The 26851-nt window shown below is 42.4% G+C and overlaps 1 protein-coding gene across 9 annotated transcripts in view; it reads right to left on the bottom strand.

The window, feature by feature from the left end:
* The window catches only part of DLC1 (DLC1 Rho GTPase activating protein), a 423086-nt gene that overhangs the window by 22359 nt on the left and 373876 nt on the right, over nucleotides 1-26851 (bottom strand). For 7 of the 9 annotated variants that reach the window (XM_053216361.1, XM_027077270.2, XM_027077273.2 and 4 more), the window contains 2 exons: nucleotides 7624-7695; nucleotides 1610-1691 (listed from right to left, as the gene is read on the bottom strand). In XM_053216361.1, the coding sequence (XP_053072336.1) occupies nucleotides 1610-1691; nucleotides 7624-7695 (154 nt within the window). Of the gene's footprint in view, nucleotides 1-1609; nucleotides 1692-7623; nucleotides 7696-23567; nucleotides 24060-26851 lie in introns of those variants that run through there. The other 2 variants (XM_027077280.2, XM_027077277.2) reach the window with 2 other exon arrangements.

Here is a 26851-nt window from a genome sequence, read left to right as displayed (position 1 = left end):
AAACATTTTAAAAATGTCTGGAGTAGTTTATATTCCAGATGTTGACTTCTTCCCTCCCAGGCTGCATTAGTGACATTTTTTCATTGCCAATGACATAGCTATGGTATTACATACTACAGTGCAGGACTTGGGATTTGGCCGCTTTCAGAAAATGTGTGCATACCCTGGACATTTCTAAGCAGCCGTTTAATTGGATTTGAAAAGCGACAGTGTTTCTGTGGTTAATATAGCATTTCTCTTTCTTAAACCACGAGTACTAGTCTATTTCATACACCATTCTAAACATCCTGCCCATCTTTCCTTAAAACCACTGTTTGAGTTAGGGGTTTCAGAAAACACTGCATTACAGGGGCGCCTGGGTGGTTCAGTCGGTTGAGTGTCCACCTCTTGACTTCAGCTCAGGTCATGATCTCATGGTTTGTGAGATCGAGCCTCTTGTCTGCCTCTGCACTGACAGTGTGGAGCCTGCTTTGGGATTCTCTCTTTCTGCCCCTCTCCTGCTCTCTCTCTCTCTCTCTCTCAAAATAAATAAATAAATAAATAAACTTAAAAAAAAAAAAAAAGGAAAGACCACATTACATAAGAAAGGCAAAACACAGTACTTTCACTGAGGTACTGCTTTCTTTGCCTGCAAAGGGGAAATTAAATACTGAGTGTCATTCTACCTTAAAGATGGTTTTACAAGTTAAAATAAATACTGAGTAATAGAAAAGTTATTTCAATTTTAAACGTAAAATGAATATGTGAATTTTTTCTATGTATAATTTCCCCCCAGAATGCAGCTTTTATAGCTTGTAGGTTTTGAAGAAAATTGCGAAGGCTGAATTAACTTAAAAATGAATAGAAAATCAGGAGTTTGAAAGGATTATCAGTGCCCCATCATTGTCTGTTACATGTTTTATTACTTCCACTTTTCTAAAACCTACCAGCTGCCCATCAGCCTAAAGATCTACCAGCACAACGAACAAGGATTTCTGACAGGTTTATTCTCATGTCACATCAGTGCTCATTTACTGCCTGTCCAATGTAGGTTAAAGGCTGTGCCAAGTTATTTTACAACCTTATTTAATCCTATTGTTACTATTTGGTACCTGGGGAAGCTGAAGACAGTTCAGAGAAGCTTCTCTGGAATTCAAACAATGGTTCTCTTAACTCTAGCAATGCTGTAACCCACCCCCTCCTTTACTCCTCTGAATGTGTTATTTCCATTCAGTTTAACTACAGCTTTGATTCTGTTAGAGTATCTGGCTGGGGCCTTACAGTCAATTACATTGGCTTTTAAAAAACACTGTTCCAAGTTTCCAAACCATCTGAATGTTATATGTTTCAGCAATCATATGGTATTGAAAACAGAATGGTCTCTTTGAGTACCTCCTAGGATAGTACCATTTCATGGCAATATTAAACAGTAAGATTTTACTTATTTTAATTGAAAGGCCTATGATTTATAGTGAAGTAAATTAATATAAACATTCACTAATCAAACACCTGACATGATTAGTACAACAAAGGTGAGCAAAAACCATGTTGATAATACGGCATTCTTAAAACAGACAAAAAAAGAAAGAAAGAAAGAAAAACACTCAAAACATTTCCATTTTCCATTTACCTGCATAAAGCCTCAATGGCATCTCTGTCCAAAAAATCATGCTCTCTCTTGACCAAGGAAATATCAATGGGGAACAGAAGATCTATAAGAAAAATAAAAACACATATGTTTATTGGGCACCTGAATTCTCTTTTGTTTGTAATTGTTTTTTTTATTAATTTTTTAAATTTACATCCAAGTCAGTTAGCATATAGTGCAACAATGATTTCAGGAATAGATTCCTTAATGCCCCTTACCCATTTAGCCCATCCCCCTCCCACAACCCCTCCAGCCACCCTCTGTTTGTTCTCTATATTTAAGAGTCTCTTATGTTTTGTCTCCCTCCCTGTTTTCATATCATTTTTGCTTCCCTTCCCTTGCGTTTATCTGTTCTGTATCTTAAAGTCCTCATATGAGTGAAGTCATATATTTGTCTCTCTCTGACTAATTTTGCTTAGCATAATACCCTCTAGTTCCAACCATGTAGTTGCAAATGGCAAGATTGCATTCTTTTTGATTGCCGAATTAATACTCCATTATCTTCTTTATCCATTCATCCATCGATGGACACTTAGTGAACACCTGAATTCTTGCCAATCTAGCCCAGTTTAGCAGAGGAAAAAAAAGTAATTTGTTGAACACCTACTGTGTGCAGGACACCTCATTTCCTATCAAGTGCTTTGGGAGAAGAAAGCAACTTAAGACAATTCCATCGGTGTCCTAAAGGAGCTTAGATGTAAAGTGGTCTGTGGACTCAAAGATCCGTTCTTGTCAAAAGATAAGTGGTTCAAAACACTGTTCCACCTTTAAACAAATCAGCAGGCAACAGACCCCTGCTATAAATTATTATGTAAGCCAGAATCAATACCAGAAGGATACTCCTTTTTAATGTGGTTGCATTTTTTTTTTTTCCATGTGTGTGTGCTCACATTTGATCAGGGGAAGAGGTCATGGAAAACTGGGCCAAGGAAAGGTCTAGAGAACAATGGCAAGTGGTAGTAAATGGAATCTAACCATTTGCATGACATCAAAAGCTAAAGAGAATTCAGGATATGCTATTTTTAAACAAATATTAGCACTTCCATATGGCTTTTCAGGAGTTTATATAACTCCCCCTAAAACAAAAGGCCAGCTACAAGCTGTGTAGAACAATAGAATTCCAAATCCCTTAATCTGTAGGAGAGTTCAGTACTCAGACTACTGGGAGTTACAGCAGAACTGAAAAGGCAAAAGGGGGGAAAAAGTCAACTCAGTAGAAGAATTCCTTTTTATCCCTTGTTGATAAATACATTCAAGGAGAGGGGAGGATGACTGGGAGCATCACTGTGGAAATTTACAGCAGTTCTGGAATTGCCACTGCATAAAAATGAGTTATCCTCTTTGGAGTTGCAGCTATTAGGTATATTCAGTCTTCCCCGTAGAATGCTTATATGATATGCTAAGTATGAGTTCTTCTGTGCACCTCTGTGAGCCAGGAATAGGTGAAATAAGTCAGAAAGGCAGGAAACCATGACTACCATAACCGAGAGAGAGAGAGAGAGAGAGAGAGAGAGAGACCACAAAAAAAACAAAAACCAACGCCATGGCCTCTAAAATGGCTAATGCTGCAATACTGGGATAGACCCGCTCTCAGGAGTTCTGGGGATACAGGTGATTGGTAATGAATGTCCTAGTTCTTCAGCTGACTGTTACATTTTTATGGTTTCCAACTTCCAGTCGCTGGTTTTATAGAATGGAGCTCCGTATTCTTAACAATCTGTTTGCTAGAGATAATGATAAAGAGTATCTTTTTTTTTTAACGTTGGAAACTAACATAATGAGTGATAGAGTCTATTCTTCGTTTTTCTGAAAGTGAGAGTTAGATTATTGATACTATTCCCTGAATAATGCAGGCAGACCAATGAAACAGCCCAAGATTTACGAAGAAATATATGAAATTGAGTATTGCAGGAATTTATCTCTTCATTAACTTATAGACCAACACTATAGGCTCATAGTGAATGTAAACTATTGTAAATACAAGCACAGTAGACTATGAAGCTATTTGGAGGTTGTGACGTTTTATATCACTTTGAACAGACACCCAGAGTGTCAAGTATTAAATGACAGAGCTGACATTAAAGAATATATTTTTAATACTTTCACAGCGGAACATCAGATCTATAAATGTAAATTAAAAGCTCCCATGTCTGTTAAGTGTATAGGAGATCACGGCTGTGTTATTTTAGCAATTCTAACTTATTGTACCCAGAACTGTATTTTAGACTCTTTTCCGATGCAAATTAACTTGAAGATTCTGTTAAAAAAAAAAATTCTCAAGAACATAGGGACTAGACGTAAGACAAGTGAAATAATTAAATAAATGATTTTCTCTTATTTGCCTAGACTCTTCTGAAAGGACTGTTTTTTAAAAGATATGATTTACCAATGTACAGAAGAAGCTCTTAGTTCTTCATGTTAGGATTTAATCGGCCAGCTTGGCTTTAAGGGCAGGAAGTATAAATCGCCGAAGACCAAAATAAAGCAAAACAGGAAGACAAGGAATGTGTGGGTTGCTGCACAGAGTGGCAGGATGTAGTGCAGGAATTATAGCCCAGAACAATACACAGTCTATCTCAAAAGCAGGCTAAGGCTTCAAAAGACTTCTAAATGTGAAGAGATCCCAAACATATTCCATGAAAATGCAGTCTGAATTTTAGGATGCGTTAAGAAGGAAGACAGAGATTGGGACCGAGTCTTAGCAAACACACACTTCACAAAGTGCTGCTTGGCAGCAAATCAACACCAAAAATGAACATAATTGGAGGAAATTTAATTTCTAAACAGAAGAACAAAAGGACAGCCACCTTACTGCCACTGCTAATGCAATTATCTTTCCCTGTCTCCAGTGGAGCTGTGAATTGAATGCGATACAAGGGAGGTCCCTCCCCAGCCCTCCCTACCTCCAAGCACTTACGAAAGACAGAGATACTCTAAATCTTAATAGGTCAGAAATTCTCTCTAAGGGACAGATAGGCAGCTCCACCATAATAAGCATGCACGTTAACCAAGTACCTTTCAAAAAAGAAAGAAACAAGAAAAAAGGAGAAAGGATGCGAGATCTCTACAATGGAGGAATAATAAGATATTTTACACAGTCTAGCAATAAAATAATTCTGAATTCAGCTTCATGGGAAAATACCACACATTGAGTCTGGGCCACAATGAACAAGAGCAGGTAGTGTAAATCAGGTAATGAATTATTTTAGCTGAGTGAGCTAGGGAAATAAAGATGATCTCTATGGTCTCTGCCTGATTTCCTTCTGGGGAGTTCTCACCCACCCATTCCATATCCCTCTTCAAGGCAACCTGCTGATCATGTCTAGCACTTCTGAGCTTACGAACTATACCTACTCTTAGCATGGGCTCATGGGCTTTGCTCATGTGTTAAAGAAGGTTGCCAGGGACCATTAGCTCCGCCTGAGAGCCCAATGCCACTTTCCAGTAAGAAGTCTGATTCCTATTACCCTAGAGGAAAAGACATGTCTTACACTCACTATTTCTTGTGAGAAGAGCCAGACATCCTTGGTGAAAATATTTCATTTCAATTGACTCTTTTAGAAATTTTGTCACATGATGGCATCCCCTTCCTTCTTAGGTGATGAAAAAGACGTATTTTCTAAATGTAAATCAACCAAAATTACGTTTGCTTTTTGAGATTCTGGCAATTCCTTAAAAGTCCTCTTTGACGTCTGAATGACGCTTTTATTTTTATAGAATATGTAGCATTTACCACAGTGCTGGGCATCCCTGTTGGTGTAGAATTAATAGTGGTTTGTTGATTAGCTGAATGGATGATGGATGAATGAATGAGAAATATTTAGTGTCATCATCTCAGCAGAGTTGAGGAAACAAAGATGCTTCAGGTGGAAGAAGTCCTGTTGGTCATTTAATTTATTCTCAATTTAGGAATCACTTCACTATTCACCCAACATTTGCTTGCAAATTACCCATATAGATGGAGTTCACTGGTTCACAACTGTAATTTTTTATCATTTATTTATTTATTTTAAATGTTTATTTTTGAGAGAGAGACAGAGTATGAGTGGGAGAGGGGCAGAGAGAGAGAGAGGGAAATACAGAATCTGAAGCAGGCTCCTGGCTCTGCACTGTCAACATGGAGCCTGATGCGGGGCTCTAACTCACGAACCGGGAGACCATGACCTGAGCCAAAGTGGGACGCTTAACCGACTGAGCTACCCAGGCACCCCCCCTATTATTTTTTTGAGAGAGCGTGAGAGAGTGTGTGCGCATGCACCAGTGGGGGAGGGGCAGAGGGAGAGGGAGAATCTTAAGCAGGCTCCACGCTCACCATGAAGCCCGATGTGGGGCTCAGTCTCACGACTGTGAGATCATGACCTGAGCCGAAATCAAGCGCCTGACGCTTAACCCACTGAGCCACCCAGGCGCGCCTGTAATTCTTTTTATTTTTATTATTATTTAAAAAATTTTTTTAATGTTTATTTATTTTTTGACAGAGAGAGAGAGAGAGAGACAGAGAGAGAGACAGAGAGAGCATGAGTGGGGGAGGGGCAGAGAGAGATAGAGACACAGAATCCGAAGCAGGCTCCAGGCTCCGAGCTGTCAGCGCAGAGCCCGACGCGGGGCCCGAACTCACAGGCCGCGAGATCATGACCTGAGCCGAAGTCAGACGCTCAACCGACTGAGCCACCCAGGTGCCCCTGTAATTCTTTTTAAATGATAACATGTACAGTATGATAAGAATCCCATGTAAATGAACAGCCTATTCCTTTCGCCACCTGCACGTATGCTCCACCCACACCTGGCACCGGAAGCTCAGGATGAGCCACACCTGAGGAGCCCTTCATCCTGGGCTGCAGCATCCCAGTAACCGCTAAGGGCACTGGTGACAAAATGAAAGAGTAAAAATCCAGCCTAGATCATCATCTTCTTTTTTTTTAAAGGTCCATTTTTCTTAATTAAAAATGTGAATGCCACAGAAAAAATAATATTCACCAAGTGACAGTCTTAAACAACAGTGAAAAGCCTAATTACAACCTGGGGGAATATATCTGCAACACATGACCAATGAAGGCTTGCTAGAATGAATGAAGAGCTCTTACAAATCATTATGAAAAGTGCTATCAACTCACGAGAAAAATGGGGAACAGACATTTCACAGAAGAGCAAATGCATATGGCCAGATGACATGAAGAAACGAACATTACCATTCACGCTCAGGGAAACTGAAGTCAAAATACATCCACGTGATTGGCAAAAATTAAAGTCTGACAAGATCAAGTGTTGAGAGCATGTGAACAGACAGAATCTTTATAGAATTACTGGTAGGGGTGAAAATCAGTATAAGCACATTTGAAAAATCTGCACTGTAAAACTGAACATACGTATTCTCCATCACCTAATAATTCTGCTTCTGCGTATTACAGATAAGACAGATTACTGCAGATGTACCACAAGAGTACTACAATGTACAAGAATGTTCCTAAGACTACAGTTTATAAAAGTAAAACAGAAAAGGCTGAAATGCCCACCAATCGGAGAGTGAATGTGAATAAACTGCAGTCTACCCACACAACGGGCTATTTACACAGCAGTCAAAGCAAGTGACCTAGAGGGACCCACAGTATAGAAGAATCTTAACAATATACTAGTAAGTGAAAAGAATTAAATCCTACAAGATTACATAGAGCATAATATCCTTTTTATAAGGGTAAAAGCAACTTTATAAAAATGTATTAGGAAAGTGCAAAAGGAAAATGACAAATAGAAGTTTCAGGATGACCGTTATTTTGGGTAAGGGGAGTAGAGGGACCTAATGGGAGATGTTAGTTGCATTATCATCATGGTCCTAGCTTTTGTTTTGAGTGATGAGGGTCTTATGACTTACTACACTGTTTTCTTAATGAACTACTTTAATGAACACTAAAATGGCTGAAACTAAATCATAGATCAATAATATCATGAACCAAGGATATGATTGCGCCAATTAAAAAAAAGTGGCATTGCCCGCTCACCTTCATAAAGCTGTGCATACTGGGGGAAACCTGTTGCCCGTAGCCAATCACAAGCTTCCTTGGCTTCAATTTCTGTAATAGAACAGAAGAAAGACAGCAGTGTGAGTCATGTGGACCTCAGCATGCTTTCTTCCTTAACAAACTCTGATTTTGTTATAGAAGCAAAATAGGCCTATTGACAACGGATAAGCAAAACAAACATATACACATACATAAAAGCCACGTAATTCAAATGATTTAAATTATTGTGCATCTCTTCAGACTTTAGAAAATGCACATAACAACCTGACTTTCCTTAAAAAATAAAAATGGGGTCTTAACAGTAGGTTACTATTCTGTGCTGCTCCTGTGTTCTGGTTACAAATCAGTAGGAAAACAGGGCACAATGAGCAGTTTTAAGAGGGATTAAATAATTTTAAGCCCAGATGGTCTAACCTGGTTTACTCTTCACATCAACAAAAAGCCACCAAATACACGTGACACCCTGGAAGAGAACTAACCTGCCCAATGGAACAGACCTTCTGCCCCACAATGGGATGTGCAGAGAAGGTCCAGGTGCTGAGGCAATGTGCCTCTAGGTGCATCCAGCAGTAGAGACCCAGGCTGTCAGGTGACCCAGAGGGCATTAAGTCCATAAATCCCACAATCTTGGCAGGCCAAAATGCCTAATAAAGCTCTGCTTCCCTGTGGTTAACATCTTGTAGATAGTATTGATAAACAGAAAGCCCAAGAGCACCTGACACACTGTGTTCAAACTCACTCAAGCGGTACTTACAATCCAGTTAAAACTGACTCACAGAGCAGGTCTGGGGCACACTCATTAGTTTCTCTGCTTGCACAAAGAATATTCTTTCAACTCTTCTTCCCACCTTCCACAGGCCATGAGAGTACTCAGTTATGTAAGGCGATTCACTCATTTATAAATGCCTCAACATTGATTAATTTATTCCAGATTCAAATCTTCATTAAGCATCTCTCCTCTGAGCCAGAGGGAGGCGGATAATCCATATTAGGAGAAGCATACATATCTTACTTTTGTCTAGTAACTTTACGGTTTCACAGCAGTTTTTCTATCATTTCACGAATTCCTTGGCCTTTGAAGAAAGGTAATTTAGAACACTCAAATTCTTTAAAGCAAGTAGGGATGTCCTTATAGAGCACGCCAAAGCAAAAAACAACCTGCTATCTCCTGATGAGTTAGTCAATAAATACCTAAACTAAATCAATTAAGGCACTCGAGTGGAAAAAAATGACACGGCCAAGTTTACTTTCATGAATCTCTTCAGCGTAGTGATGAAAGCAGCATTATTAAACATGAGATTCAGGAGTGAATTCAGGACAGGAGGGAAAAGTGACATACATATATAAGAACCTCAATGTTTGCTCAGAATAGAAGAACATATAGAATTGTCCAGTTTGAATTACCTGTAGTTAACGTTTTTTTCATGTATTCATATCCACACCTTGTCTCAGAAAGGGATTAAAGAAGCTTTACATAAAATCATAAAATAAACACTTTCTAGACAACTGTATTGCTGGAAAAACAAAAGCTCGACGTTTTATTTAAAAGAAGAAGGAAACTTTTTGTCCTCTATCTCTGTGACCCCTGTTCAAAGACAGACAAGGAAAGAAAAAAAGCTAAGTGTTTGTTTAAAAAAAATAAAGAAAAAAAAAACTCGCTTTTCCTAACTATTTAGAGGTATTTCCATTGAACAGATTGTTAGACTCTGAACAACAGATTGTTAAAAAGTAAATGTGCTTGCTCTCTTAATATTTTACTCAACAAGTGGTGAGTAACCAGAAATTCTCAACATCCATTCTTTTCTGACTTACATTGAGACACGACACTGGGTCAGCACACGCACAAAAGCCTGAATTAGACACACTTCACCGGCCAATATTGCTACCTATTGAGAGCATGTTTCTGATTTTCTTATTACAATGGCTTCCTGCCAAGAGGCATGTAAGATACAAGGCATTTTTCTAAGAAGACTTCATATTTATTTATATAATACTTTACAAATTACCAGATGTTCTCAAACATATTGCTCATTTAAGGCCCCCAGTGATTTCAGAAACCTAAAATACTTATTGCTATCTTGTCATTCTCTTAACTCACTCCCTACCACCAAGGAAATGAAAAGCCCCCACGTGACCACAGATTCATCTAAAAAGCTGTGTCCAAATAGCCACACTTCTCAGGGCCACTTGGTTAGAAAGGAACGGTGTGAACAGGCAAAGCTCTGCTTCTTCAGCAGATAATCTAGTTAGAGGCTTACAATGGCTAAAAAGCAGTATTTTCAAGAACTGCAGAGATCCAGGTACTTTACCTTCCTTCCTTACCCTAAACTAGACGAAAATGTGTCTTTCTTTCAGGTGTGAAACCATGGGAAATAGGAAAAGTCTGTATCATATCTAGCTTCCACTTAAGAATGTCCACTCGTGAACCCTTGGGTGAAGAACAACTGAAAACTCACTGCTCCTCTAGGCATCAGAATTAGAACACTGTAAAAACTGTAAAAAGTTGTCACTGGTTTTTTAAGAAATGAAATAGTTACGGACTTCACTCCCACCCCTTTCCAATTATTGAGAGAAAATGGTAACAGTCTGATGTAAGTGATGATTTGGGAAAAAAAAATCAGTATTTTCATTTTATTTAACGTGAAGTGAATACATATCTACGTCCAAGTCGAGTAGAGAACACCCTTTCTGGTTTCGCCCCTGGTCCAGTCCATAACTTTCCCTCTTGTCTCCCAACTAAAGCGCCACGTCTCCAATTCTGTCCTCTCTCAGAGGAGAGAATCCTGGCTCATCACACTTCCCAATCTATAGTGTTGATCTTGTCTCTCTCTAACTTCACTAGAACTCCGCTGCTTGGAAAATCAAGTCTGAACACCTCTGCATGGTTTCCCCAGCTCTCCGGGAGGCATGCAGCCTGATTTTTCAGCTCTCTCTATTCACTCTATCTCCCAGCGAAAGCAAACTCAGTGCTCATCTCCCCATACACCACTGTGACTTCCCGGCATGAAATGATCTTCCTTGTTCTCAGTGTCAAATTTCACGCATCCTTCAAGGTCTATCCCAAATGCTGCCTCCCAGATGCCTCCCTCCTGACAATTCTGTCAATGGCTAACTTTTTTATTTTTTAATTAAAAAAAAATTTTTTTTTTAAAGAGAGAGACAGAGACAGAGCATGAACAGGGGAGGGGCAGAAAGAGAGGGAGACACAGAATGTGAAGCAGGCTCCAGGCTCTGAGCTGTCAGCACAGAGTCCGATGTGGGACTCGAACTCACGAACTGTGAGATCATGACCTGAGCTGAAGTTGGTTGCTCAATGAACTGAGCCACCCAGGCGCCCCTCAATGGCTAACTTTTATTGAGTGCTTCATATGTGCACGGCCCTGTCTAAGCATTAAAAGGCATATTAATTCATTTACTTTTCACATTGATCCTAAAACATGGATTACTAAAATCTCTATACAGACGAGGAAACAAGCAGAGAAATAAGTTCTTAAAATGAGTTTTCTTTACATTCAAATGCCACAGTGGAGACAGAACTAGGACTCACAGAAATGAGCAAGACAGGTTCTTCCCTTAAAAATATATATGTAACACTGAGCAACATTTAAAATATTAGAACCATTGGGGCGCCTGGGTGGCTCAGTCAGTTGAGCATCCGACTTCAGTTCAGGTCATGGTCTTGCCGTTCATGAGTTCAAGCCCCGCGTCGGGCTCTGTGCTAACAAACAGCTCAGAGCCTGGAGCCTGCTTCAGATTCTGTATCTCTCTCTCTCCCCCTCCCCTGCTCATGCTGCCTCTCTCTGTCTCTCAAAAATAACTAAATGTTAAAGAAATTAAAGAAAAATAAATAAAATATTAAAACCATGTATACATTGCATTACTTCAGTCACTAAATTCTCATGCCCATTTTTAGAGGTCTCTAACTGGCTCTAAAGGTATGACTTTTCCTTCAATATATGCAACTATGAGGATGATTTTTTTTAATGTTTTTTATTTATTTTGAGACAGAGAGAGAGAGACGGGGGGGGGGGGGACAGGGGCATAGAGAGAGGGAGAGAGAGAATCCCAAGTAGGCTCCATGCTCAGAGTGGAACCTGCTGCGGGGCTCGATCCCATGAACTGTGAGGTCATGACTTGAGCCAAAATCAAGAGTTGGATGCTTAACCAACTGAACCACCCAGGCACCCTGAAGATGACTTTAAAAAAAATTTTTTTTAACGTTTATTTATTTTTGAGACAGAGAGAGACGGAGCATGAATGGGGGAGGGTCAGAGAGAGAGGGAGACACAGAATCTGAAACAGGCTCCAGGCTCTGAGCTGTCACCACAGAGCCTGACGCGGGGCTTGAACTCATGAACCTTGAGATCATGACCTGAGCTGAAGTCGGACGCTTAACCGACTGAGCCACCCAGGCGCCCCTGAAGATGATTCTTTAAAAACATTCTCTACTGGGCAAAAATGCCATCAGAAACCAAAAGCACAATGGAAATACAATGCTGCTTTAACGCCTGGGTTTTCTCTGAGCAAACAACAGACAAATGTGTTGAGGAAACAGGAAATATTTATTGGAAACAGCTTTAGTGGTTAGTTGTATAAGATGAATGAGGTCCAGGAGACCCTTTTGTGTAAGGCTGGGAACCATTAGTCCATATTTGCAGATTTCCCGGCATGAAGGGATGACCCTGTCTTCCCCTTACCCTCAACAGTGAGTTAAACAGAAATTCCCAACCCCATCATCATTCTGTTGAACTCACTGATCTTAACCAGTTGAGCAACAGTAATTGGGTTGAGATGTGATTACTTCCATCTTCTGTGTGCCCTATCTTCACAGTAGGAACTGTCAGGCTCCCTGCCTTCTTTGACAACAGGCTACCAAAATCAGGACTCAAGGCAAATGCCACAACTACATGGAATGTGTCTCTTAAATAAAAGTCTAAGGAATTGGAAGAATGCAAGAAAATTCAAGCACTTTCCAGATTCCTTGGATTCCCCCAAATATGACAGACCTGTGGGCAAAGATCAATGGAAATGTTGATGCTTTTACAGCCACAGAGAAACATATTAGCTGTGTGAAGGCAGGTGGTATTTTCTGATCCAAAACAAAATTCATTTCCCTACCCTGGTCACATAGATTCTTCCAATGGAAGAAGATTCTTTTTACCCATTTTCCAGCTACCATCGAGGTGGCCAATTTTACAGGACTGTTGCACAGGCTTCATGGGGCAGCCCACTGGAGAAGCAAACCATGGCCTCAAAAATTTGATCTCATTGGCTGTCAGCCCTGGATGCAGTAGGCATCAGCTTAAGGAACTTTCTAAAACCATGAACCATCACCTACTCCCAGGTATTTGGATTTTCTCAGTCTAGGGAGGATCTTTTAAAAAAAGCTCTTTAGGTAAATTTAAGGCTGGCCTGGATTGAGAACCACTGAGCCACACAACATTTCTCTGTATTCCGGTGCCTGGACTCTTTCTCCCTGGATTATCCTAAGATCTCCCAACTGAATTCTGTGATAAGCTTTGCCCCTCCCTGCCCACAACAAATCTATCCTAGTCCAAGAGTCCCCGAGCCCCTGGATTCGCTTTCATGAAATACATAATTCATGATGTTACTCTCCTGCTTATAATTCTTCACTGACTCTCCACCACCTTTCAGATACAGTCCAAACTCCTCGGCAGACCCACAACCTTCTTAATTTGGCCTCTGCCTTACGCATTTGTCTCCTGGAAGGCCTCCAAATGCAAGCTTTGCTCATCTTACTGAATTCCTTGAGGTTCCCAGGATGCATCATGCTCTCTCACACTGCAAGCTCTTAATCTGTTCTCCCCCTCACTCCTAAATTCTCCCTTCTCCACCCTGTCAACTTTTCTCTCCTACCTTTCCCACGCTGGGTGAGGTGCACCTACCCAAAGCTTCTTAATTCATTTATGTCCTGAAAGAGTACTTCTTCCATATTGGAAGTACAAATAGATTTGTTTGAAGGAAAAAAAAAAAAAAAGAATCCATTAATATTTTCTTCCCTTCAGAAACAGACTGAGAACTATAATGCAAAACCCCTTCTCTTTGCAATTAATAATAAAAATAAATGTTAAACCTACACAACTGCCAAAGACTGGTTATCAGGATTTACCTCCGTAAAATGAATTTCTAGATGGCCTAAGTCAGATTGCAGAATGTATACAGTAATATTTATTACACTTTAATGTTATCTAATCACAGCCAAGATTTTGACTAGCAACTACATTCCTACCCTCAGGTGCCTAAAAGCATTCTAAACATCTGTTGTGCATATTCTGAAAGAAACCAGTTAGGAAGCTTCTGGAAGGCCAGTCGATACTAATTCAGTTTCTAAGTCTGTTTGGCCTAACAGGGGCGGACCCAAATCTACCTTCAGGAATATTCTGGTATAGTCATACATGTAAGTGAAGCCAATCATCCTTCATTTCCCCCCTTCACTCAGTAATTATTTACTGAGTGAAGTATGCTCCAGCTGTGCTCAGGGACAATCAGACAGAGGTTCCTGCCCAGAAGCAGGAAGCCAAATGGAAAGGTAATTCACAGTTGAGTACATAGTGTCCGATGATCCTCTATTAGGGAAAGAACTGGTTTCCTAAGGGCTATTCTAAGGTCTTTGGGTTTGTTAAGGCCCAAGTGACCTGCTACAGAACACCAGTGAGTACTCATTTCACAGGTGAAACTACCTACAGCCTACATGCCCTAACTTCTTCATATACCCCATCTGTCACCCAATCTCCCTCGAGCTAACTGATCCAGCTATACTGGCCTCTTCCCACCCACCCCATACCCCTTTTCCTGCTTTATTTTGTCTCCTTCCAAAATATGTATTATGTTTACTTTCCCCTCTGTAAGCTCCAAAAGGATGAGTTTCTTTGTCTACTTTGCTCTCTGATACATCCTAAGCACCTACAGCAGCGTGGGGCACAAGGTAGTTGCTCAATAAATATTACACAGCCACGATAGGACTTTTGTTCTAGGGAAGTGGTTTTCCTATTTTTTCTGACCAGGATCCATGATAAGAAATACATTTTACATTATAACCTGGAACACAAATGTATGTATACATGTGCACACACACACATTCACGTATACAAACACACATGTCTGTACCAGCATACGCAGAACTGAAACAAGTTTCACCAAATAACACTTAAAATTAGTTATGCGGTCTTACATTTTTCAATTCCATTTAAAAAAGTAGTTATGTTACTCACCAAAGCCACCAGTTTGAAATGTATTATTCTCACACCATAGTTTTTTCTTACAAAGGAAGGAAGGGAGGAAGGAAGGAGGGAAGGAAGGAAGGAAGGAAGGAAGGAAGGAAGGAAGGAAAAGAGACAGAGAGAAAGGAAAAGGAAAGAAGGAAGGAAGGGGGAGAGAGAGGAAAAGAAAAGAAAAGAAAAGAGAAAGAAGGAAGGAAGAGTAAACTAAGAACTAACATGTAGTACGGAGGAGAATGTGATGAGGCACAGGAAAGACATGTATGAATTCAGAGGTGGGAGGGGGCTGCTTGGGCACATGGTCTATGCTAAGCCTTCAAGGAGGCTAACATAATTTCCTATGTAAGAGTGGATAGGGGAGAGAAGATTCTGAGTAAAGGTGGAGGGGTGGTGAAGCACAGGAGTTTGTGAAAGGATGCTAATCGGTCCCATGTACCGTAACACTGACAAAGGAAGGGAGGCATGAAGTGGAAAGCAGGTTTTCCCACAGAGCACATACAGGCATCTCCTTAGCCTGGTTACCCAAAGAGCAGCGAACATTATTTCTTCAGATGTAAAACAGTTTTGTTTTAGAAAATGTAAAACTTTCTAATAATCCATCACACCAAGATGGCAAAGTATTACCTGCAACAGGTCAGGAAAACAGGTTCAGGAAAGAATGCATTGCTTTGTTAAGTAGCCTTGAGAAAATAATCTGTCTGGACCAGTTTCCTCATCTGTAAAACCTGGGATTGCCATAGGCTTTGTAAACTCCCCAGGCTTCTGACTCTCAGATCTTTTTTATGCCAATTTCCCCTGCTCTCTAAGACAACCTTTAGAATAGGTTCCATCGCTACTGTTAAGCTTTCAGATTTATCACCAATTACACGGAGGCATTTTTCTTCCCTCAAAAAACTGGATCATTAGTAACTGCTGTAAATTCCCCAATTTTGCAGATTTACTGAAGCTTATTGCTAAAATTTGTAATTTGGTTCCTAACGGATCAGTTCCTTGATTTGCCTCGTGATGCCTGTGTTCATATTATAGGGAACCCAAAACCCTAGATATTTTTGCTTATTTGTGTGTCTACAGCCCTCAAACTAAAAAATTCATCTCTATAGGAGGAACATGCTTAGAAAACCCATAGAAAACCTTGAGTTTTACTCTGTTTACTGAGCTTTTATGTTCATGCTTTGCCAACAGTAGCATCCTGACTTCTACAGAATCAGTGAGTTGGGTACTGAAATGCTTCTTGGAGCTTCTCTCATCTTTTCTCTTCACCAGTGAGGAAGCTGGTTCAGAGTTTAGGTAATTTGCTGAAGGTTCCAGAACTGCCCTGCTCTCCCAGGCTAGTGCACCTTCTGCATACTTTGACTGCCTGCAAAGATTACTCTCACTTTTAAATCATCAGACTGTTTTTCAGTACAAGCAAAAACTGCAAGTTTTGGAAAGTTTCCTTTTTAAGTTTTTCCTTCCTTCCTTCCTTCCTTCCTTCCTTCCTTCCCTTCCTCCTCCCTCCCTCCCTCCCTCCCTCCCTCCCTCTTCTTTCCTCCTTTCCTCCTTTCTTTCTTTCTTTCTTTCTTTCTTTCTTTCCTTCCTTCCTTCCTTCCTTCCTTCCTTCCTTCTTCTTCCTTCCTTTCTTTCTTCCTTCTTTCCTTCCTTCTTTCTTTCTTTCTTTCTTTCTTTCTTTCTTTCTTTCTTTCCCTCTCCTGCTTGAGGTCTGGTGGCAGATCTGTTGCTTTCTAATAAAGAACATTCCTAGAAATAATGTAAACGGGGAAAAAGGACCCATTTTTCCCCCAGTGATGTGATGACAACTTAATATAAGGTTTTGCCTTAAAAAAAGGAAACCATGAGAGACGCACCCTGCAAGCCTATACCTGGTATTATGCACATGAAGAGACACTCCAGCAATGCAGAAATTAAATCAATTGACATCCCCTTTGGGGATCATTTAGTTCAAGTGTTTACAAAATACTGTTTTATCACATCAAAAAATATGTGCTCATCCCTCCCAAAGGCAAACAGCTCTGCATTAATTTGAGTCCATGGTTGACATGGCTCTCTCAGGTATCCAGACTTAAACTGACCCAGTTATTTCCAGGAACAGAAAATATCTTTCAGCTAATCAAAAACTGGCACTTACTACCCAGCACAAATGAAAATAAACTATTAAGGAAATGGATACAGCATCACCACATTTTTCTATTTCCTTTCTATGTGGGGTGGGATTGAAAACCCTTTGGTTTACATACAAGCATGCACCCACATTTCTAGTATTCTGTATCAAATACTTATGCATTTGCAACCATGCATTGCTAAGAAAAATGATTTGAAATAGCTCTTAAAATACTAAACCCTTTAAAGATAATAATTGCATAGATTAAGAAGCCAATTTCAAGAAAGGAAACAATCTAAATAACATACTTTTAAGGGATCTTATTTTTCTGAGTCTCATTTTTTCATAAAACGAAGCAGATGTTTTAAGATTATATAATCCACTTCCTTTGTAACTTATGATTCAAGGCAAAATACCTAGTTATAAACCTAAAGTAGCCAACCCCCCATCTCCATGATGAAAGGTTCGCAGGCACATCAATTCTTTCATTACATGTGAGCAAAGCTTATTCTACTAAGTAACCTCCAACCCCAATCTTTGGTTTTGTCCCAAGTTCTATAGTGCCATAGGGCAGGAAATAGAAATACTGTGCAAATGGCAGCAAATTAGAAATAGAGGGAACAGTAAGGAATTCTAAAGAAACTGTCCACTCAGGTTTTAGTCCATGCTGACAGCAAGAAAAAAGAAAGCAAGAATATAATGAAGCATCAAGTTGCCCTACACAAAGACCAATGAAAATAAAAAACATGGAAGCAACTGGTAAATAGAGCGGCTGTTAGGCATTCCTACGTCTAACCTCAAACAGAAAACACTATTGGATTTGATGTTCTCAGTTTTGTGCCACAAAGTGTAAGAAAAAATTAGGACTACTGTCTTCTAGGTCAGCTAAAGAATTATTTTCATTAAAAATGCTGGTGACAACCAGTCCCCCAGACACACACAATCTAATGGTCAAAGCTGGTTCCGATACATCTCTTTAGTTTAGGAAGTCTTCTGCTTTTATATGGATACATTTTCCTACAAACACATTAAGATCCTCATTTTGTTGCTATAACCCATTTTGTTCACACACGCAGGCAGGAAGAGGTCTGAAGCACATATGACCTTGGACTAGTCACTGAATTTCCAGGCATCTCGGCTGCCCCTCACCAGGGAAGAGGCAATGTTTTTCCAGGCTGCCTTTGCAAAGTTCGGGAATTTCCCATGAAATGACTTTTAGAAATGTGCATGCATCACGGAAGATCTGTTTTTCGTGCTAATCTATGAAAATGGGAGTTGTACGGAGACTGTCCCCTTGTGAGTTTATAGTTTCTCCAGACTCGGGAGTGAAGATGATTTCAGAATTTTAGCGTCTTCTATCTACTCTGTCACCTGTGTGTGACAAAGGGCAAGGCATGGCTGTAGTGCAGCTCAGTCATGGGCCACAGGCCATCTCACCTCCGAGGTCCCTTCCTCCATGGCTTCCTCAGCGCTGCAGCCTGGGAAATGCTACAACCTCAGGGTGTGGAAAACTTCTGTCCCTCAGACATCCTCTAGAGACTCCTGCAAGAAGGAAGGCGCCTTTCTGACAAGCTTCAGGAAGCAGCCTGCAATCCTCTCTGCGGGACACTCAAAGGTGGGGCGGGAAGAGAACAAAATGTGGATGGGAGGTGTCAAAGGCATCTGAGGACTCCAGCTTCACTGACCTCAGCCTTCAGTTAGTTTTTGATTTTCCTCCTGGGAACAGGAGGGGGGTAAGACATGAAAAGGCCACCAAGCAGAGGTTTCTATGAATGGAAAAGGAGTATACCTTCTACTATGAAACTCAGTTCAGCAGCAAACTAAAAAAACAAAACAAAACAAAACAAAACAAGGATGAACGCCTAAGAGAAATCAATTCCCTCAATTCCCGCTTTAACGCTAGCAAGGACATTTCCAACAACATTATCTCTTAATAGGCAGTCATTTTCAAGATGCTACTCAAATGTTTTCACTGACATCTGGAAGAGAATTTTCCCTTAGAAATATTATTTTAAAATACTTTCCCTCAAGAGAGCATTATTCACTATAGTCCATGGAAGCTAGAAAATGGAATCCCAGATTCCTTCCCCAAACGTTAAAGACAAAAGCTCAAGTCTCCATTCACTGCGCCCCAGAGGGGGGACACAGAAACCACTAATTTGTCAACTTTGGACCCTAAGATTACAGCCCTATGTGAGTCCCTTAGGACACTGCAAAGTAACTGCAAGGCTCTACAAAGCCACCAAATACTGTTTCCTAAATTGAATCAACTCAAGCCAAGCATATCTCCCTCAATTGCACGTGACAGCCATGCACACCTGGTTGGAATCCTAGCTCGGCCATGTACAGCCAGCGACCTTCCGCAAGGAACGGAACGCTCCCGAGCCTCGGATTCCTCATCTGTAAAAGGGGAATAATCACATGGGTCTTTCTGGAGCCGCCGAGGTGAAGGTTAAACGTGCAATAAGGGCAAAGTACGTGAGAAATTTTAGCTTCTATAATATTATTACCATCCTGTCAAAAGTCTGTGGGTTTTTTACAAAAATTAAAAAGGGGCGTTCATACTAGAGAAGGGTGACTATTCCTTGTGGGAGACGAGAAGACTATACACACTAATATACACGCAAGCCTTTCTTCCCGTGCACCACAGCAAGGAAGGTAGAGTGAAAAAAAAGTTAAGACAGAGTAGACCTAATTAAAGAATCCCCAGCAGGACCACTCCCTACTCCTTATCATTGATCATGATAATCCTTAACAACAACACAGGATCGCACAAGGAAAAGGGCAGACAGACAGGAAGAGCCCTTCTGGGCTGGGAATCTTCCCCCCTTTCCATTAATTAGATTTCTGACTAATTTGAGGTTGAAAGAAGACACCACTGATTGCACTCCTACCAGCAACCCACTCCCATAAAGCAAATTTTAATCTTACAGCACTGTCTTTCTTAAAAGAGGAAGACCCACAAGTCTCGGGATTCCTGATAGAAGGACAATTGTGGACACCACTCCAGAAAAGCATTTTCCTCTTAATTTCACAAGACGAACTGGGGACTGCGCTTTTTGGGGACACAGTGTTTGGATGTTAACGCTTTATGGCTGGGCATCAGTCCCCCCTGATAACCACAGCAAGGAACCACTTGCTAGGTCCTACACTTTTGAGGTCCTAAATGCCATGCACATCATTCCTTTGCATGGTATCCCCACAACTCCAGAGTTTAAGGACAAATCCTGTTAAAATGAGCACTCGATGAAACTCAGGAATCACCATGTTTAGAAATTAAATTCTCTCCTCTACTGGATCCCAACTCTTAGACTTCTAATCACTGAACTATGCGAACAAAAAATCAAGATCACCTTTCTCCCCAGGTCTGCTTTATAATTTTGAGAACAGGCTTGGCATGACGTGAGCCTTGATGTCCATTACACTTCGGGGCCAGGTTTGACTAGGGTGTTCTAAAGCTCTAAGAATTCGGTCTTTAGTGATGTGGCAATATCCAGAGAGGAAGGGGAAACATCTGAAGTTATTTTTACTTTTGCAAGTCTTCTGGCTGTACAGGGAAAATGCTAGGGTGGGTCAAGTATTGTCTGGAGCCCTTCAGGGGCTTTTTTTTTTTTTTTTTTTGCATGGCCTCATTTCCGTCTTCCTGTTGCTAGGAAGGAGAGTTAAGCATGAGAAACTCGTGTTTACAATACTGGACCATCCTGTCCAGCACAAGGCTCTCCTCAAAAATGCACGATTCACTTCACCCACTGTACTTTGGATGCCCCCATTCTTCTGGACCAAATCGCCCTTTCCTGAATATTTTCAAGTAGCATATTTACCTGCCTCGGTCATAAAAATAACCACTCTCATGTTAACATTGCATCATGGCTTAAAATCTCCACAGGGACACCAAGGGAAAGTCAAGTACTTATTTTTGTATTTCGAACCACCTCTTGGAATCCCACCAAGACTCTGACTGGAGGGCATCTTCATGGGGCCTCCCATATCCCCTCTAAGCCCCACGCTGGTTAAGAGTTTAAGTACTACATACATTTTTTTCACTCACTTTACAGTCATAACTCGTTTAATCGTAACATGTTTTCCTATTAATCTGGTATATTTTCCAAAAGCAACCAAATATCCGTTTTTAATGGAAAAACACCCTTAAATTTTGCTCAGTTCTTTGAACTATAGTATTGAACAATAACAAAATAAGAAACAAAACAAGGCTTTAGGTTAAAGGGCAACTGGCCTCTCACCTTCCCTCCACAACTCTAGGAAAATCCTCTGGCTGGCCTAATGGATGAAAACCTGGAACGCTGCCTTCAATTGGCCATAGTCAATTGCTTAACTGTTCGACCTTTTCACTCTGAAGGAGTAAGTGGTGTTTCTCATAAGATCTGAAATTGGTAAGTTAAAGTCACAGATTAAGTCACTGAAACCATATTTCTCATCCACTCTAGGGAAAGATTCAAGTGGGAAGCTACTTATTTTGATCCCGTGGAGTCAGGAAACAAAGTCAGTCCCTGTTCTTGAGTTTCTGGCCAGCTTGGTGTGTAAGGTGTCACTCAGCTAGAAGTAAAATAAAATCTCTCTCTCTCTTTTTTAATTTTTCTTCTTTTGGTCAAAAGCAAACTTTTAGAGCAGCTGGGAGAGAAAGTCAGTCTGCTGTGCTTCATTTTAAACACTGAACAGTAGTGCTAATGAAAAAAATATGCAGCCAGGCTCGGGCCACGCTGTAAATCTGGCGTGCCACAATAAAAAGTTAATACATGCAATTGCCAACATTTTCTCAGAAAATGTCTTGAAATAACTTCTGAACGCACATCTGCTAGCTATTTGACACTCATTCCCCAGGACTTCAGTTCTTCTATTAGGGGGGCTGTTGACTTTCAGGGCACCCCTCTGGCCATCTGCTACAGTCTGCAAGCCAAGATGGCACTGGGTGCCTCCATTAATTCCACACTTATGGTCTGCAAATTATCTCTGTGGAGGACCAGCCTGCAGTCCAGATGGATGCCGAATTAGTCAACCTCTTGGAGCTGCTGATAGATTTACATTCAGAGTTCTGCCGGGCTATTATTTTCCCTCATCCCTTCGGCAAACAGTTTGGGAAAAAAAAAATGTAATTTGAGACTCAGTATTCTACCTTCACCAGAGCTGTGATTTTTTTCTACCCAAATGCGTCATACATGCCACCCTCACGAATCTTTCTGTAGTGGAGGGCTGTGCCTAGGCTGCTTTGCTCCACCGCACCAACGAGGCCCGAAAGAGCTTCTGAATCCTGAGAATGAACCGTTTGCTATGTTGGGTGTAAAAAGGCTCACTCAACACTAGGGTGAGGCAAGGTTTTCTTCGCCGAGGTGCAGATTAATAACTATATGCAGGAGTTTCCTTCCACAGTGATCAGCACAAATTGGGAATTTGTGAACCATCAATACCAGGCACGGTACTAAACGCTTGTATTAGCTCATTTGTTCCCCACAACCTTCTCGCGTAGTAAATACAGTTATTACCCCCAAGTTGCAGACGAAGGAGGTGCAGAGAGGTCTCAACACTTCCCAGATGCGCCCAGCGAACAGGCTGCGGACCTAGGGTTCCTACTTCGCCAGGCTCACCCTGGTCTGTTTTGATTCCCCTCGCACGCAACAGGGGATGTACGCCGGAAAAATGAGCGGATTTGCATAATCTGCAAATTACACGTGGCAGGGCCAATTTGCTGTGGCCAGGGGAGAAACTCCTTCGGAAGGATCAAAGTCTCAGCCGGTGACGTCGGAGATGGGGACAGGGACACAGAGGCAGCGTGGGGCAGCGTTCCCAAAGGCCGTGACTTCGCTACGCAAAAAGTCGGGCGTGCTTCCTTCCTTCCTCTCGCCGGCCCAGGGACTCGCCCCGCGCTGGCGCCTCCTCCGGAGACAAGGGCGTGGGCATCTCCACCCCGCATTTTAGGAAACCCGATTCAACGCCCCAGCACGTGAAGGCACCCGGCAACCTTCCCAGCAGGCGCCCCTCACACGTAAGCCAAGGGGCTTGCAACCCTCTCCAGGGGCCAGCAGCCACCAAAACCCTTTCTAAGTCTGAATTACTTTCCAGCATTGAAAATATTTGAGCAAAAACCGTTTGAAATTAAAACAATAATTTTTCCTCAATTTACTTTCAAGCAGTTACAAAAAACAACAACCATTTTCAAGGGTCACTGCGGCCTGAACATCCCCAAATAATAAACTCTCAGGGAGTCCACACCGATTTCGGACTTGTATAGTGAAGGGCTGTAGTCACGGAGCCCCGAACGTCCCCGGAAAGGCGGTCGCGCAGCGCCTCTGGGAACCAGAGCCCTTCGCCTGGGACTTAGAGCAGGGCCGCCGGCGCGGCCGGGCTGGCAGCCGGCCCTCCGTGTGCCCCCGCCGGGTGTGCACCCACAGCCCCAGCGGGAAGTTAGCGTGGGCTTCAGTTCATTAGTCGCGGTTGCCCCCGCCCCCCAGCCCTTCCAGGAGCCCACCGGGCGCGCCGTCCCGTGACCCCGTAGCAGTGAGCTGCCAGGAGTCGTTACCCGAAATTAAGACCTCCCTCCCCAAACCATGACGCTCGTTTTTCCCACACTCCACCTCCTCCACTCCGAGAAATTTGGGCGACTCGGTCCCGAGCTTCCTCGGAAAGCCTTTTAAAAGCACAGAACGACAGGCACCGACTTGACAAGGCGGGGTGACATTTCCTCCGCGGCGAGTCCCCTCCGCAGCTGGCTCCCGCAGCTGGCCCGACGGCAAGGCACAAGTCTAGCTTACGTGTTAGGATCATGATGTCCGGCTTCTCCCTGCACATCAACAGCGGCGGGGGGTTGCGGGAGCGCGGTGGGGAAGTCGAGGCAGCTCAACTCCCGCGCCTGCACCCACGGCGGCACCCGAGACACGCGCGCTGGCGGTTCTTAGCGCATCCTTGCTCGCCGCTCCGCACCCCTCGCCACGGCCCCAGAAAGAACTCGGCGTTTTCCAGAGGTCAAAGGGAGAGAGAGCTCAGGGAGAGGGGCAAGAAGCACGGGAGCGGTTGCTCCTGTTGAGAAGTTCGGCCATGGCCGGGTCAGGAGCTAAGCGCCTTCGCTCCAGCTGCTGGAGCGCTCTGCCTCCCGCGCGCCTCTCCGGCCGCGCCCTCCCGCAGGGCCCGCCCCCGAGGGGAGGGTCTAGGCTGGGCAGCGTGGCCTCCTCCGCGCCTCCTAAGTAGTGGGCCGCAGCTTCTGACGGTCCTCAGGTCCGAGGCCCCGCCCCAGACCCCGCCCCTTGTTGCTCCGCCCGTCACCTCCTCCAGGCAGCAGGAGAGCCAGCCACAGCCTCTGGCCGTCCCCTGACCCCGCCCCCTCGGCCCCGCCCCCGCGCCTCCACGGCCCGGGGCTGGAATGTTTTCCTCTGGCCTCCACGTCTGCAGGGGGAAGCTTCCCGAACTGTTCAATTGTGGGCCTCCGGGGTGAAGGCAAAGGCTGTAGCCTCGAGGCATTTACTTGCGGGGGAAGCGTGAGCTGGACTCTGCGATATCGCGCACTTTCCCTCTTTTTCTTGTTGGCTTTGCACACTTAAAATTATCTCTAGGATTCTGCCTCACATTATGCGGGAACCGCATAAATTTGCAGAAAGGCGGGGAATCAGGGAGGTAGGGATGAATCTAGAATGGGAAGAAGAATACCTGTCCCTTGGACAGTCATCATTCATTGCGAAAGCTTGCAGGGGTACAGGACAAGTGTAAGTAATTATCACTGCTCTACAGAGGGATTGGGTTTTTACTCAGCACGTGTTGAGTCTATTGTGTACACAGTGTTTTCCAAACTACGGACCTTGGGCCTCAACTAAGTGCACCTCCTGTAACTAACTGGTAGGACCAGTCGAATATACCAGAGAATCATTTTTAAAAAATATTTATTTATTTTTGAGAGAGAGAGAGAGAGAGAGACAGAGCATGATTGGGGAGGCACACAGAGAGAGGAAGACACAGAATCCGAAGCAGGCTCCAGCCTCTGAGCTGTCAGCACGGAGCCTGACGCAGGGCTCCAACTCATGAACTGTGAGATCGTGACCTGAGCTGAGGTTGGCGTTCAACCAACTGGGCCACCCAGGAGCCCCACCAGAGAATAATTTCTGATGGTGATAATCTGCACTTTTACAAATCCTTCGGTGATTCTGATACACTGTAATATGAGGGCCCCTGATATAATGGAAAGCCTCATTTTTAAAGATCACAAGTGAATACAACCTCTGAAAGATATTTAAAAATTCAGACTGGGGTTGCATTACTTTGGGGCTAATTGGTGCTTTCTGTCTATTACCTCTGGTCAAAGAAAACTATTAAACTCATTCATTCAACAAATACATCAAGAGCATTTATTATGTGCCAAACATTGTTCGAGGCTCTGGAACTATGGCAGTGAGCAAAAAAGAGAAACTTCTCTTCCCTACTAAAATTTACTTCCTAGTGGGGAAGATGCACAATAAATGAAGCAAATAAATGAAATATTTAATAGTGTCTTGGATGGAGATACATAAAGGAAGGGAGGGGAGAGAGGAGTTGTGGGAAGGTCTCTTTAAATAGGGTTAAATGCAAATGGGAGACTAGTCTGTCTTAATTATGATTTAAAATATAGAAGACATACAGAAGACACTTTTTCACTCCAGTTTTTTAAAAGCAATAAAAATGCTAATTCTACCACTGGCTCTCTAATGTACCCAAATCAGAATGCTGGCTCTGGAGAGTGGCCTTGCAGGTTTGGGTTTCTATTCAACAGGTATTTCTAGGGCTTTTACCTACTTACAACTGCTGGGGACACCAAAGTAGGCAAGGGTCTGCCCACCTCTGCCTGCTCAGAGTTTACATCTGGTGGGGAAGCAACAAGGGGGCATGTGAAAAAGAGGTGCTGTGAATGTCCAGAAAGTAGAGTCCAAGAAGGCAAGAAGAGCTGCCCTCTGAAGTTTGGATGCTGGGGGAACCGTCAAAATGCCCACAGTTGCCAGCAAGGTGGAGTGTGATTCCAGGGGAGGCTGGAAAAGTAAGGGCAAGAACTTTTCAATTCCCTGCGTGACTGTGTTAAGGATTGTTTCATCCTTTCCAGTTATTGATAGTGAGAAGCCATTTTAATGGATGAAGGCATCCACTGGCCAGATCTGCAATTTTGAAAAGACCACTCAGGCAGTAGTGTGTACTTTAAACTTAGAAAATAGGAATGCACCTCCTAAACATACTAATTTCCCTTATTTATTAAAAATCCAAACTCTAAAAATACAGATATTCTAAGCATCTCCCCCAAAGCATATTAACTCTCAGAATAATTTCTTAATGTTTACTAGTAGTTGGGTGAAGTTACATTCAATTTAATTAGGTTTCTAGGAGTTTGTGCAATCCCTATACAACCACCCCCACTAAGTATCTGAGAATAAAACATGCTAATCTTTTCACCTCTTCTTGCTCAAACTCCATTCCTTTCTCCTTGATTATTGATGATGCCTTCTCTGGATCTTCTCTAATTTCATCACATTTCTCTAGAGGTTCCTGTAACATGGATTTCTCATCATCTAATAGTACTAATAACTCCAAAAACATTATCCTTGGTGAGGTATTGTTTTGCATGTGGCCTTCACTGAATCTCTTCACCTTCTTCCATTCTTTGGTTTATCCACAGCCTGTGTCCTGAGCCAAATCCCACTTTTCATCGTTTTAATTCTTACTTTTAATAGAAATGGATGTGCTACATTTTGAAGGCTGCCGCACCTGTACAACAGTGGTTGAAAGCAGGACTTTTCTGGTCGGGCCACTTAATAGCCAAGTGAGGAATACATTATATTGCCTCTCAAACTTCAGTATCTTCATCTTTAAAAAAGGAGGTTGAACTAGTGCCTATCTTCTGAGGTTTTTA

Source organism: Acinonyx jubatus, chromosome B1 (genome assembly GCF_027475565.1).
Source record: "Acinonyx jubatus isolate Ajub_Pintada_27869175 chromosome B1, VMU_Ajub_asm_v1.0, whole genome shotgun sequence".
In the NCBI taxonomy this organism is placed as follows: domain Eukaryota; kingdom Metazoa; phylum Chordata; class Mammalia; order Carnivora; family Felidae; genus Acinonyx; species Acinonyx jubatus.
The sequence above is the reverse complement of the archived record's forward strand: the minus strand, read 5'-3'. Positions and strand labels throughout refer to the sequence as shown.